This window comes from Varroa jacobsoni, unplaced genomic scaffold (genome assembly GCF_002532875.2).
Source record: "Varroa jacobsoni isolate VJ856 unplaced genomic scaffold, vjacob_1.0 scaffold_878, whole genome shotgun sequence".
In the NCBI taxonomy this organism is placed as follows: Eukaryota; Metazoa; Arthropoda; class Arachnida; order Mesostigmata; family Varroidae; genus Varroa; species Varroa jacobsoni.
Genome location: NW_019213780.1, coordinates 106,085 through 121,960, shown reverse-complemented (window position 1 = coordinate 121,960; position 15,876 = coordinate 106,085). Strand labels below are relative to the sequence as shown.

The window sequence follows — 15,876 nt, the reverse complement described above, 5'->3', positions numbered from 1 at the left end:
GAACACGGTCAGTAAAGGAATGAAGAAGCGGAAGTGGTCCCTTTCAGGAAGGGGAGCACCGAATCAGATGAAACAGATCGGTCAATCTATTCTTGGTGGCCCTCTCCTCTAGAGCAACGGTGCAGCAGCGAGGAATAGGGCTGCGACGAGCTGATGTTTACGCTGCATAGGTCTTCTCGTGATGTTTTTCTTGCACGCGCGTGCTCTCTGAATCTCTGTCGTCTATCTTCTTGACGTAAACCCGGTACTTATGTTGGTTGCCGATTTTATGTGCTACTCATTGTTATTAAGCAGCTCAGCGTTACAGATAGCAAAAAGCACAGCTAGTATCGACGGATCTAAATAGACCGACCCCATCGCGAAGCTATTGGAAGAAGATCTGTAAGAATAATGTCTGATGAACGCCATTTAACATCAATAGTCGAACGGGAGACCATGATGACGGATAATGATATTAGTAAAGACCATCTTAAATGGGCTATACGATAACATGCTTAAAAAGTTTTTGCGAGATAGTTCCCACCGAATGGTTGACGTCTTATTCACGCAACAACATACTACTACGAAATAAATGTAAGGCTTATATTAGGTTTACTCGTATCAGTACACTGATCATGAAGTTGATATGTGGGTTTGACCCGCTTAAGTGTATTAGTTGGTACGTACACAGATTTCTTTATTCAATAAATACAGTAAATAAATAAATAAATGGTGATTCATAAGTGGAAACCTGAAAGCATTAAGAGGATAGACAATCATTAAGAAAATACATTTTTAATGTACATTACATCAATGTAGCGTTGATTTAAGGGACTGTACTGACTCTTGGTGGATGCAGCGTCCTGTCTGAATATCCTTAAAATCAATAATAAATCACCATTAATAAATATCTCAATATACTATGCTGCGTTTCTAGCGTCCGAGAATAAAACACCGAAGCTCCTCGAGGAGCTGCAGAAGATTAGCGCAGATTTGGCCGATTGTAAAAGCGATCTCAAAGAGAAAAATCAGAGGATCCACGAATTGGCTAATTCGGTCATGACAAAAGAGGCAATGATTGAGCGATTACAAAACGACCTCAAAGCCTTCAAGAAAGAGGCTGCCCAGGAGATGGAGAAGCGGTTGTAAGTTTCCCTCGACGCGAGGTTACGTTTCCACTACGGGTTAATTGAGAGCGGATATATGAAAGGCCATTTGCCTACGATTGCTGAAACTTCACGGCCCAGATGTTCACTATAGTGGCAAGTTAGTCATAGTGGTTTGTGGAAATTTAATACAACGATAGCAAAACCATAATGAAATTCACCTGTTAGCTAGAAGTCAACAGGTTGCCTTTTCAGAAAACAAATTGTGGACCATTTATTCAAGACGCTAATGTATACGTTTATTTTGCAGCTTGTTGTATACAGAGGAGAAAGAACGTCTCATGAGTCAGTTGCAGGAGGAGACTGAGGAGTACGTAAAAGCGGCCTTCGCCGAGAAGGACTGCCAACTAAGGGAACTCAACGAGGACTGGCAAAATAAATATGACCAGCTCAACGAAAAGGTACTCTACAGATGACTTTGGCATACTGAACTGAATGCTGAAATCAGCCAGCTCTTGTCTTTTATATCAGCTTCACCTATCTCAAATTTTATCGTAATAAAGTTAAGTGGGTCTGTAACAAATGTTGGCCTATTTTGCGAGCTTTTCGTAAACCGTTCGTTTATATTAAATTTTCCTATAAAAGCAACGTTACTATTATTTCACTTGAGTATGTGTGTGTGTGTGTTTGCTGAGTCTATGATGGTGCGAATTAAAAGCACCATCATAGACTTAGCAAAGGTTATCATATCAATACAGCTTGTGGATTCTGTTAGATATACATACAGAGACACACACTTGTGCCTGGTGAGCACAAACGGTCGCTAGTGTTAGGACAAACAAAAAAATTCTAACTCGGATTTTGTAGCTATGTCACCAGACCAGCGGGAAGTCATATACAGTAGAACAATGGCACACTTAGAACGAGAATAGAGAGAGGAGTGACCCAGTAAAAGTAAGCTAGAAAATTTTAATTATGTTACTTATTCTAAGTATATTCATTATTATGATAGCAAACAGCGAATTATTTCTGTTATTACGCAAAGGGGAAAGATTTGTTTGGTGTTTCTTTTTGTTGCGGCTAGTTTCTTTCTTCTGGAAGATGATTTTTTTTTTTGTTATATATACAACTAAGGCAGTTAACTAAGGTTACTGAAGCCGATTTATTCTGTAAGACTACTTACGAAGTCAGGAGGTTTGTTCGATTATAACTAATTTCTATTAACTCAATGAGCGGAATACTAAAGTGGTATACTACATTCTTGATAGGTCCATGAACTTTCCCTTATTTTAGTACCCTAGAGTGAACACTTTTCGATATGATCTTGAATTTGCATTATTTCACATAATACTTTGCGGGATAGAAACGCAGACCTCGTCGTCGCAGACGAGCAGAAAGCTCGTCTATACAAATATATTCTATATTCATTTTTATAAACTAGCATAGCAGCCAGTTTTTCAAGATCGGATACGAAGGCGATTCGGATAACGGCGCGGGGATACATGATGCGCTTAGTAGCTGCACTTATTATAATTATTATTATCTTGGGTTGCTAAGACCTTTTTATTTGGCTATTGCCCCATTGTATAGTGGGCATAGGCACAATGACGGTAATTATCGCCGCCGACGAAGGAGGACTTTACTGAAAATGATTTTGTACGGCCTTGCCCTATTTACTCCGCCATTTTTCTCGTTTTCTTCTTTCTTTTCGATAATAATGCTATATTATATTTTACGGCTTTCTGCAGCGGTTGTTCAGACCGCACGTCTGTGACCTGCAGCTTCTGCGGGATACAACTGCTATATTAACAACCTATATACAATATGTACGAAATAATTTGAAGCTCTCTGCTTTTATAACATTAGTAATAGTATAATTTTTCTTACATAATATATAAATAGAAATTAGGCCCACATAGAGGAACCCTGAAGTCTGCACCAAAACAATTAATTAATTTACCATTAATTGTCTTTTATGGCTTAGCTAGCCATACATGTGCACTATGAATAAATATTTATTATTAAAAACAAATCTACGCACGTATTCCAGCATATGTCTCTCTGATACGAGATTCTGTTGGTCAGATCAGAACCAGAAGTCGAACGATATTTTGTAGGCGCTTCGCGTCCAAAAAATAGGTGCCGAATATATGCGCTAGCAAAATAGCGTGTTTGCTGGTCCTTGAGGATTTTTCATCACGTTGATTTTGGCATCGTTGCAATTTTCGTTCTCTCGTTTGGATCAGTTATCTTCGTTGCGTAAAGAGCTGGAGGACGCGATTGCAGAGAAAAATGACCTGCTAATGTCACGGGATGCAGGCTCTTCAGACGACGAGGATGAAGACGATGATGGAAGTGGAGAGGATTCCACGGACAGCACCTCATCGGCGTCGGAACTTGACTGGCAGGTTCAAGAGCGTGTCGAACGCTTCCGCGAAGAACTAACAAGAATTCATAGCATCAATACAATCGGTAGGTCGGCGAGTACTATTTAGTAACATGATCATCGCTCGGTGGAAAATGACGGATACAAATTTTGTATTAACTTTAACGAATAGCAATGCCACGGACGAACCCTGTTTTGACAATGTCCCGAAATCTTCAATTCCATTGCTCTTTTTAGAACAACGCACAGCGCATGAAAAACAACTGGGCGAAGTTCGAGATAAATTGGAGCAGAAGATTACGTTGCTGAAGAAGCAGCACGAGGAAGAACTGCGGGAGTTTGACCAGCTTCTCAATGACGAACTAAACCGAGTTCATAAAAAATATCAGGCCGAGTTGCGTCGCCTGCGCGAACAGGGCAAGTACCTATTTCTGTCAACGCTGCCTGGCTTTCAAAAGGCTGGATCTAATGAACTGGTGAGGCCGTTACTGTATAATTATTATCTGTGTTGTTGCCTATAGTACAATAATCACTTCAGTATGTTTCGTCATCACCTACAAAGTTTAACATCTATATATAGAAGCTTCTTAAAAAGGCCTTAAAATTTATGGACACAAATTCAACTGCAAACCTGAATCAACTTGCATTGCCGCCAGGTGTCTAATGGTTATATTTTGAGACGGTGTCGGTTCACGTAAACGCTTTTGTACATTGCTCAAAAACGAAGTGTCCATAAAAACCGTTAACGACCTCATTTGAGATATTTGCAATCACACGTTAGACTTAATGCCCATCCAGCACTTTCGGTTATCTTTGGATCAAGAAATGATGTCTGTCGCAACCGTTTACTTTACCATTCTCAGCAAAATCGATGAGATTACGAAATGCAGACTAATCAAGGCAAGATACTATCAAATCTGACGATAGGAAACCTTCAATGGTATTGTAGTAATGCTACAGAAACTAGTTCTTTTCTCTAAAATATCACAATATTACCATTGACCTTTTTATGACTGAGACAACCGTCATGAAAATTACAAACCGTAAGGGTTTTCTAGGCGAACTCAGTTTGATACATGATTAGAAAGGAAATATTTCATTAGACCTATGTATTAGCTGTACCGGACCGTATTGCAACATTGCTCGTCCCCCAGCAAACCTCCGAACTTTACTGAACTTATTATTCGGTGCGTAAACAGATATCACAATGAACTGCGAAAGCCTTAACATGAAAATACGCTTCTTCATACGCACACAAACACACAAAGACATGTGCATTGAAGCACATATGTATAAATGAACTAGATAGATGACCTCGGAAATTTCTCACCGGTACTGATCTGCCTGGTTGGCGGTGGCGATTTTTGGATCGTTTGAAACGCGGAATTTCACGTCAAACATAACTAATTTATCGTACAGAAACAGGCTACGTTTGAAGCGCTCCATCATTGCCCGCTGCTCGACGTCGCCGGTTGGCGTGTTCTTAATTAACCAGAATAAACGGAAAGAATCGTCGACTAAGAAAGTCGTCATTTTTTTATGGGTAGCAGTTTAAGTAATCAACGCAAGCTTAAAATCATTAAGCGAAAGATTGCGTTGTATGCTATGGTACCTAGAAGGATAATGGGGCTACCGCAACAGGGTCTAGCGAAGTTTGTTGGCCAAATAGATGGGCTTAGAATATACCACTAGGTACATTCCGTTACCTAGCAAATGCCTGTATAATAGCGAAAGTGTACAGAAAAAAAGTCTGGTATCCGAGCTCGCTGTCTTTTGCTGTATATTGTGCTTAATTTTGAATTTAAGTTTTATAGAAAAAAGCGATGTAGAAATGCGTTGAAATAATACAGATCAGTGACATTGGTGCACGAGGTTTCTCGGAACAACTGGGCAGAAGTGATCTGACTTTGTCAATAGTAACTCTTCCCTGTCTCTCTCTTTCTCTCGTTGCCCTATGTTGGCTGTGGACGGTGAGTCCAAGCGGTGCTCCGCGCAGGGCAAATAAAGCAACCGGCGAGGATTCCAGACAATGGCTGGCTTCGAAACGCATAGTAACAGGAGTTTAGTTACTGTCGTCTCTTGGTGCTAAGGCGCTGTTGACAGATACCAATGCTGGTCTGTACGCCAAATAAGCTGCATATCGTAGGAGGTAGAGAGAAGTCTGGACACTGAAGGGTAGCAGACGTCGGGCAAGGTGTCAGATCGCCTAGTCGGTTTGACAAGTGACGTAAGGACCAGCAGATTTAACCGTTGTCATCGAATGCGGTGACCAATTCGGCTTGCGACCGTTTATGGACGATTCGACAGACACTCGAACGGAGTAACCAATAAAACTGATTTCGATCTGACGCAATTTTTTCTTAGCCTCGGCGGTACGATGTCGGTGATGCTTCTATCATCACAGTTATTATTATCAATATTTCAACCACTGATACCTTCACGATCTTGGCCTATCTGCATGAATCTTTCGAGCCATTTTTAAGCCGTGCCGGCTATTCAACAACTGATATGAAGGAACGATACCGGTTGATGACGGCGGCAAGCGAGGTGTGGCGGGCTTATGCGCGCTTGCGGCAGAGCTGGCGGTTGAAGATTACGCCGATGACGTGTCGGCGTCGCTGTCGCTGCGCGAGTTGCCTGCTCTTTTGGATTTAGTAAGCTTTTTTGTATAGGAAAAGAACAGATTCGCAAGTCAGGGATTCCGCGTGGGGAAACCAATGCAGGTTCCCGTCCTTGAACACCGTCAACCACTTGGGAGGAAGAAAAGGGGAGACAGGAGGTGGGAGGCGAGCGCATAGGGGCAAGGTGAATGAGGTGGATGGGGAAAAATGTGCGAAAATGAGTCGCGGCATAACAGAACACTAACTCAGATGTCTTCATCCTTCAGAAAATAAGTTACATATATATAACTTGTTTTCTGGAGCTATATATATATATATATATATATATATATATATATAGCTGCGAGAAGCATCGGAAAACAACGAAAAAGTCAACAATTTATGTTAACACCAAAAACATTGAAGAAGCATTGAATAAAATGCTACAAGAGTGAAATGGATTTGGGGTAACGAATGGATGGTACGAGGCGTTTGAACACTTATGAACGCCTTTACCGTCTAAATAAGTCAATTCAGGACTTAGCTTTCATTACACGCTGGTCATAGACAAACGTTTATCATGCTGCTTCTAAGATTAGCAGAGCAAAAAACTCGTAATGTTCTTACTCGCGCACATATGCTTTGGCCAGCTAAAGCGAATCTGCTAAATCAAGCAGAAGAAAATTAGCCGTTATACGATACCCAGCAGACACTTTAGACATTTGGATCTTCGTAGCAGTACGTAAATACGGAACACATCAGCCAACCTTCTATTTTACATTAAAAAATCATGTGAAATTGTCCACTCGAGTGCAACAGATATATTACAGATCGTTTTAAAGGTTGCGCTATCTATCTTAGACAAGCAGATATCTATCGATTAAAGGTTACATACTTACATAATGTTATAGTGCCCTGTAAAATTTTGGCAGCAGACATTTGTCAGGTTTCGAAAATAATAAAGTTCCAAAGCCGGCATTGTGCCTTGTTACTATCTGTTTTTAGCCCTGGGCACACGTGTAGAATCAAGGCCCAGTGATAACAATCATAACCAAAATATGCATATATGCACTATAAAAGAGAGCACAGCTTAACAAATTGTGAATTGTAAAACTTAGATGCAGTATGGTATGGCGGAAAAGCGAGACATGGGAGTATTTCTAATTCAACATGGTGAATGTTTTTTAAAAAACTTTTTTTAAAAAACAAAAACCTAGGAAACACTTGAGCATTTGACTTGATCGTATTACGGATGCCTCTAGATGATTAATCGAAACACAACATGAATGAAACACAGTTTTTTTATTAAGGCCGAAATTTTCGAGGCGATGAAACAGGCAACGACAGAAAATGTATAGTACCTAGAATCGCGAACGACCTCGTTACAGTGCCATAAACGATGTCAGATCTCCACAGAAACAAGAAATTACTGAAAACTAAATGTGCACCCTATCCATCAGACAAAGAAATATCAATTTATTATATCTTTGTTAGCTTCCCCATCCTCCTCGTGTTTCTGTTTCAGACATAAAAGCCAAACAAGATCAGTTAATATGTTTCTCTCCACCGCTGTTACTTACTTATTTACCTGTTCAAAAACAATAATAACATGTGTAGACGTGACATAACATATTACGAGTACCATTACGTCTAAGAATCTCACTGATTTTTAGCCTGTCGTGCTGCCATCCTCTTAGAAACAATACCAATGACGAAACAAATATAACAGGACCTTTTCTCAGCTTGTTCGTCACCACTGTTGTCTACTTGCTGTAGTTTGCCAATCTTCAGCTTGATAATTCGGCCAGCATCATTTTATAAGCTCGTGAGCTGCCGTTTCCGCGGGACGAAATATCCAGGACTAGGCAACAACCTAAATGGCCTAAAGCGGCACAACCTGTTCGCTCAGCCTTGTCGCTGTTGCTAGGGAAACACAAGCGTCACTAGTTGCTGCGTCATAGTTGTTCGCAAAGGACATAAAACACTATGAAATCTGTGCATTTAACATTAAGGAAAAAGCCCATAGCCTCAACCTGCGATACGTAAATATTATGTGTTCTTGGGTTATTCACAGCTTGTGTAAAATTAAACTAATACATCATTCGTTTCATTTTTTTCTGAGCCGCAAGTTGACATTTTACTGGCCGTCTGGTCACCGCATTAACATCTGCATGATAACATGTACTAGGAAAAGGTGGACCGGACACAAATGGTTCGTCGGCATATATTACCTGTCCCACTTACAGGATAAAAATGTATATGGCTGGTTAATTTTGTAACTTTCGTCTATTCCTATACGTTTCGGCTCCACTGACGCAAGTTGCTTTAGCATACATTTAGATAGTCACAAACTTTAGCAGCGTTATCCGGAGACAGTGCAAAGACGACTCGTTCTCCCGGCTTGATTGCCGCTGGGCAACGGAGGCACCGTTAATTCGCGCTCAAGTATCTGGCTCTTTGGCCTCATCATTATTTTCGGTAATTTCTTCTTATTCAGTACTACAAGTAACAACAGCAGTATCAACAACCTATAGCTCTAAACGCGTAACATTTCACCAGACGCTGGTTATTCAATGGCTCGGTAGCTGGCGACAGACGACAACTCAACTCACCATGAACTTTGCTACGTTGCGGGGCCGTTGACTGCACGATATACATCGTAAACATATCGGGGCAAACGGCACCAACGGTGCAAATGTTCGTTACTTTATAAAATAGCCGCTACTATAGCTCGCACAATAGCTATACAAAATGTATTCATGCGCGTACACAAGCCGACATAGAGCGTCATATAAAAATAGCGAAGTCAATAGTAGAGGCAATAATCCTAATGCTGATAGTAGCAATTTGATCATAATCCCTTTTAGATATTTCCCAGCGAATATAGCAGTAACAGGATAATCTAGCGCCAACAGCAGAACCGTTGTTATATATGAACAGAAAAAGAGCGTCCGATGCGGTATTATATATTAGGGTTATGTCTGCAATGGTGTCCGAGGTTCCCATTATAGCTTACGCCTAATTGGGTTTTAGAAGTTGAACCGGACATGTGACAACGTGACCGGACCGGCCGTGGCCATTTTTCACGTATTTATAGCGACGAGCTGTGATAGCGATACGGTTAGATATTAAAAAATAAGTTTTTGTTTATGATAGAGCTTGAACAGAAACGCCTTCAAAGCGTATCGTGTGTAGGATGAAACGATGCTGAAAAGCTCTTTTCAAAATATGCGTACACATATGATTATTGTCTATAGAATGTTATCGTTTAAGTAGCCTATTTAAATTAAACATGTAGTCGAGATAGCGAACTTGAGCTCTTCATGTAGAGTCACAAGAAGACACTTCTTAGGAACATTATTAGATCCAGACATACGGCCAGAACATACTAAGCCGCGTTACTAACACAGTCTACTGACTGACATACTGGTCGCCATAATTTGCGCGGAATCCCGTATAGAAGGGCTTCCTGATGTAGTGATTATTCCATAAAGTAAATGATATACTTGCGTATGGCGTCCTGCATATGCATTGTCCGAACATGCGTACCTTTTTTTACGATGCCTTTATCGAAATGACCAACAAATTGTTCAAGGTTTATGTAATTATAGAGAAGACGTATTTGTTTTCCATCTAGCCTTTGAATCAAAGACAACTTTGCGGTAAAAGGCTTGGGAGCTTCGTCTTTTGTCAAGCAAATTTAATTTCAATAAATTCTACTTAGATTGTATTGAGTAAAGACAATCCGATTTAGCTTGTTGCAAGCAAAGCATTGTACCCAATTAGTCTAGCTAAGTTCTTCTTATGTGCTGTTATAGAAGGAAGAAAAATATATTTCCCAAACGTATCGATCGTGCACTACGGCGTACAGTATACTACTTTGGAAATAAAGTTCCTATGTCAAATTTGAATAGCTATCAAAAAGTTCCTTCCGTATTAAAGAGTGCAGTAAGTACGGCATTTTATTCTTCCTACATTGAGCATTAAACGAACAGGCCAATGCTTCGCCTGCAGATCTGAAACAGGTGTCGAACCACCTACCGTTTCTCCCGTTTATCAAAGGACACAGTATTTTTAACGGATGCGATAGGCTAACGCCGTTTAGAAAATCAAAACACGAAAATAACAATAGGCGTCTTGTTTAGGCTTTCGGAAACGGTACAACAATGCCTCAAATTTATGAGATGGTGAATTTTTTTTCTATTTAACCCTCTTTCTGCTAGTGAGAGGTCTTTCCGCTTATCATCTTTAATATCATTAACAGTGGCTGATAATGCGCATATGGAGCAGGCAGTTCAGGACGAATTGTGCCTTAATTACCTAACACCTAACAGAGCTTTAACAAATTTTAGTAAATATTCGTAAAATTTTTCCGATAGACTAAGTGATGCCATGAGCCTGCATAGGTAAACCTGCGTGAAGATTAAGTCTACTGTGGATCTTTGTATGAACAAAAATTACGAAATCACACTGCAGGCTCTTAGGGAATGGACGTGCTACTATTTGTAAATGTCCTTTAGAACATAAAATACACATAAAACCACTACCAGAAGTACGAATTACGCCGGCAGCATCTAGGCGCTACCGAGCGAGTGGCTACGTGGTCACGCAGAAGCGCCCGGCTCTGCTTAACGTGAGTCAACCATAAAGGCCATGCTGTTGAGGCAACATATAAATTTATGGCTATTAATATGATATCTATATGGCGACCAATTATCCTTGAAATGTATCGGGTCGAAATTTCCAACTGACTCGTCTGCTGATTATACTGCAAACAAAATCATAATAGCCCAAATATTCTACTAGTAAGATGTGGTCGCCGATACAAATAGAGGGGAGATTCTTTGAAAATTCTGCATTGCAATCTATTGCATATATACACATATCATTCGAAAAGAGACATAACGCCAGTTATGTCTACTCATGCTTTCCGTCCTGGACTTCATATTTAGAATAGAAAAAAGAAGCCTTTTGTCATTCTACTTAAGAGAACTATTATAGACAGAGTTAGTCAGGTTTTATCCCTGATCCCCCCATGTTGCTTGATATCATATATCACTGTCAATCCATCTGCTGTAAAAAAAATAGTTTGAAATCATCAGGCACTGGATTTTGCCTTATTGAACCTAAGATGCCGCATCATTCCCTAGCAAAAACGACCCGTCTCGAAGTATCTAAGGCACTTTGACGACCATATCACTAACAGTAACAACGGCGCAAGACGTCGTTTTCGTGCGAACGTTATGTCATATTATCTACATAAACCTAGAAGAAGTACCCTGATGTGGACAGGGCTAAAACAGATAGATGCGCTATCGCCTGTCTATAATACCATGTAGTACAATGGAGTATGCATGATTCGTTTAATTGGTGCGTTTTGGGCTATCGTAACGGATTGGGGTCCGGTCAGTGTCCAGCATTAAATATTCAGAATTTGGCAAACCCAACATCAGCTCGACCTCGATCGAACTGCAAAAAGCCACTCGTTGTACAATGGCAGTACATTTTCGCCGCACGTCTACATTTGCCACTTCAAGATACCGCTTTGGTTGTTTATTATTGTCCGTTATCGTCTATCCCCTTCTACCTTTTACTTCTGCAGCTTTTATCGACATTGTAAAATTACCGTTATTAATATAGTTCTGTCTGTTTTTAAGAGTGCCTCATAATTAATGCTTGACAAATGGACCGTGCCCAACGAAAAGCCCTGATAGTGGTCTCATCCATGAGCACTCTGTTAAGCACTATTTAGAACAATTATTTAGAAGAGATTTCGAAAAGATATAGACGTGCGTACCAGCCACAACGGCTTGAGTAGCGAAAATATATTATTTGTATTTAGATATCGCCAATTTGTCTACTCAGCGATAGACGAGATGGATGGGATGATGATGGTCACACTGATTTAAAATTGCTCTAATTTTTTCATTCGATAGAAGCAATTTTTATGTAGCACGGCAGGGTATCATGAAATTATGTCGATGTTATTATAATTAATGTGTTTATATACATTAATAATTTATTGCTGTTTATTTGTGTGTCATTATAGTGAGCTCTTCACCTGATTGCGGGACCGGTGTCATAAAGGTAAGCATGACAGCAGCAGCGACGACAACAGTCTACTAATTGCCCAAATAGATTAGGTTGATTACAGTCTTAATCGTGTCCACTCGCGGCATTTAGGTTTACGGAGTGAAATGAACGATTATCAGCCAGCCTGCGCGCAATATTTGAACCCACCGAAGTAGAGAAAAACGAAGTGATTCAGCCATTTGTATGCGTTCATTGTGGTTGGAATTTTGTTGTTTCGAAGATGGATTACAGACTGGCAAGCCTGCACGTGTATTTATAGCGGATGGTCCTTCTCGTGAGCGCTGGTTTCAAGTCGATTTCTGAGGTCTAAGATCAGGTTTCGTTAGGTGTAATGTTTTTCTATGTTTTTTAGAAAAACCAGCCTGTCGCTCGCCGTCAGGCCTTTATCCATATTGTATCTTGAGTTTCGGAGAGCTCAAGTCATTGTCAGAGTCTCTCAATAGTTGATAACATAAGCAGTGCTTTGAGCAAATGGCAATGTTTCTCAGTACGGCTATTCTCAAGTTGCCCCTTTGATTCAAAAGCGGCTGACTATTCGATTAACTTTGGGGTTACTTTCATGTGGTTTGTGTTATCTCGTATGCTTACAGTCAGGATTGGGTCTTGATACTGTATGTATGGGCCTCTGTGTGATTACCATGGGCAATACGCGATGTGGAGATTTGAAATGTTCTACTCGCGCTATTGGCCCCTCATGTTTTATGGAATATCAATCACTGACTTTTCATGCGTTTGAGCTGGTCCTGATACATTCTGTTTCGTGCTGAATAAACAGAACAGTTACAAAGCAAATAAACAGAACAGTTTATTGTAAAAGTCTCGTATTTTTCTTACGCATAGTGGGATCGAACAATAAGTACAAATGCTATCGCTCTGAGCGAACTCAGTTTATTTAGTCTACCGTTTTTCTCGGCCTATTTGGCTGTACATTTAATAAAAAAAGAATGTAGAAAAGGATTTCCATCGTCTCTCCAATGTTATTTTCGAATGGGGCTACAAAATATACTTATTGGCCAGACACCTATTCAGGTTGTTATTCCTTTCTTCGGAGTATTACACGATTCCATAGCGAAAATCGTCCTTCTCTCACTTCAGCGGCGGCAACGTAGCGAAGTTGGCGTATTTTAGCCAAAAAGAGGGTGGCATTTACCAGACTGGCGTACCTAGTCGATGGCGTACCTAGTAAGCAAGCGTAGGTTTTTTTCGAACTGTGCAGACGTCCGCTAATTAACCATAACCAAACGACTGTATGTGAATGCTTCCGAAGTCCCGAATCACGTTTCGATGTATTTCAAATATAGTTTATTTTCTAACGATCCATATTTGAATTCCTTTGATGAGCATTGAAGTCGAAAATAGTTTATATTGTGCTATAGAACAACGCGCTATCTCTCGTTGTCAGTTCAATATCGGGGACACGTTACGAGCTAAATGGTACACTGTTTAGATGTCTATAGATGCGTCGGGGGTTGTCGTGATGAGAGAGTTCCGGAAGCGCTGAGAATTATTTTTAACTAAACAACTCGAAACATATAATTAGATTAGTCGATTTCTAGCATTTGTTACACACAGTATGCGGTTCTATCGCCATCAGGTCAGAGATTTTCGTACCTCTCGGATCTTCTGGCCACGATATGCCAATTGACAAGACTGACTCCCACCTATTTATCGATTTCGCATCGCGCAAAGTCCACTTACGCAACATTATAAGAGCACGCGCCATCTTCCCTGCCGAAGCATATATTCAAATCGCTCACTCCAAGCAATGACAACAGCGGCACTCACCAAGACGTTGACGGCTAACTCAAATTTCTGACGTCTTCAAGGGCTGATGTCTCATCGTGCTTCAATCCTTAGTGCAGCGAGCTCCTACCGTGGTGACATAGGTCAGCGGTAAGGTTGGCTTCTCTGGCTGGCTGTGTGACTTTATGCTGGTTCTGTCAGAAAACTTCTACCGTTATAACGCAGAAGATACAATTCTCTCGCAGGCTTTTTTGCCTGTTCTTTGTCGTCTTCTTTTGTTCACATGACGATGAAGTTGGCTGACGGCCGGAGCTACCGTTCGCTTCTTATAGGGGGAGCCACTGTCATTCAGAGCTAATCTGACGAAAAAATCGCGAAATGACAACACGGCTTTTCGTTTTGACAGCAGCAGCAGCAGCAGCAGCTGCTACGATAGCCGTTTCATCAGTCATAGTAGTAGTCTCAACAACGTAGATAAAACCTTTGACTCTAGTCAGCTGTAGTATATGGACGACGGTGGTTTGCGGTTAACAAAAGTTGCAAAAGGCTGTGACGATATTATCCTATTACACATCCCGCTACGTATCTTCGCTGGGATGAGCTGTAGTCGTTCAAGCTCGCGACGTCGTCGACAAAATCAGCTTCTGTTGATAACCCGCTTTTCCTGGACGTTTCAGTACTGGAAATCGATGAACTTACTAAATTCGAATTCGTCTAAACCGGTATTTAACAGCGAAGGTTCATGTTTACCACACGCGTATTGCTGAACCTTGTCAATATCAATGCTTTTTTTTTTCGCTAGCCTTACCTTAAATCGATAGGTCTAGGGCCAAGCGATCGAACTGAACAAGCGTATTATGTCATCGGAATGTCCTGCCACTTCTGTTCATATCTGTGACGATGCTTTTGAACGATGCTTAATGTAAAAGTCCCATGATATTGAGTCGTTTTCTCAACAAGAGATACCCTGATATGGGAATTTATTTCTGAAAGAACATGTTTGCGAGACGCGGGTCTTTTTGATAGAATTGGCGGAAATCGACGATTGTTCAGGTGACCCGGTTTTGGACGACGTTTTCACTGAGAACATCAACATTTTGTAAATGACACAATGGCTACCTTTTTTTTTTTGGTACGTTTCCAGAATTTTTTTTTAATGTGGACGGGTCTAAATGTTGTACTGAATTCCTTGTAACATTAAACGATATAGGACTATTCTATTAACCATTTAATAGGTTTCTTTAACAATTTAAAAAGGTATTCTCGGCGTTGGTCTCGTTGTGCGGATTGCAGGACTTCATAAATAGGTCAGGTTTTCCTCCTAGTCGAGCCCACCGCCTCAGAATATTATGCGACAGTAAATAATGTGTAATCATTATTGGCCTTACTTTTATTGTCTAATCGATTGTTTTTTTACTCTCTTCGATTCCTACAATGCAGACAGATAAAGGTGTTCAAGCATTCATCGGAAGATCGTTTTCATCGAGCGCCTCCTCGGCCAACGCTCAAGAGTATCTAGAAGACAGCGAAAAGCTGGCAGAGTTTAAGCTACAACTCAGTGAAGTCCAGGACCAACTTCGTCAGAAGCAGGACGAAGTAATCAAAGTTCGTACGGAGGCTTCTAACCAAATCAGGTCCGATGTGATTTTTGCACTGATATCATTAATCAGTTTGTAGTTGATATTTGGCCATTTCTTAAATTTCGTTTTCACGAAGGATATGTCCAGCAGTTTACATCCCAGAATTATCGCTTCTAGCATCGCATAATGCGCATCCACGGAAAAAATAGACTAAAAACAGCAGTATCCAAGTGCTGATAGGGTTTAACCTAATTAACTTAAATTCAATAATTCTAAGTACTATGTTGTATATGTTCAACGAATTGAAGTAAAAAGTTAATTGCAAAAAACTTTTCGCTATAATCCCTCCTCCTGAAGGTAACCAGCGTCTTCGACTGGGCTCATTTCAT

General features: G+C 40.5%; 1 protein-coding gene and 1 long non-coding RNA gene across 6 annotated transcripts in view; both read left to right on the top strand.

Moving 5' to 3' along the window:
* Positions 1–15,876, top strand: part of LOC111264588 (uncharacterized) — a 76,030-nt gene that overhangs the window by 45,761 nt on the left and 14,393 nt on the right. For all 5 annotated transcript variants that reach the window (XM_086970126.1, XM_022840644.2, XM_086970128.1 and 2 more), the window contains 6 exons: positions 917–1,124; positions 1,396–1,546; positions 3,332–3,557; positions 3,709–3,888; positions 12,121–12,158; positions 15,348–15,541. In XM_086970126.1, the coding sequence (XP_086826252.1) occupies positions 917–1,124; positions 1,396–1,546; positions 3,332–3,557; positions 3,709–3,888; positions 12,121–12,158; positions 15,348–15,541 (997 nt within the window). The remainder of the gene's footprint in view (positions 1–916; positions 1,125–1,395; positions 1,547–3,331; positions 3,558–3,708; positions 3,889–12,120; positions 12,159–15,347; positions 15,542–15,876) is intronic.
* LOC147752933 (uncharacterized) lies at positions 12,170–12,980 on the top strand. The gene is made up of 2 exons (XR_015312736.1): positions 12,170–12,468; positions 12,755–12,980. It is a non-coding gene; the product is annotated as an uncharacterized LOC147752933 (long non-coding RNA).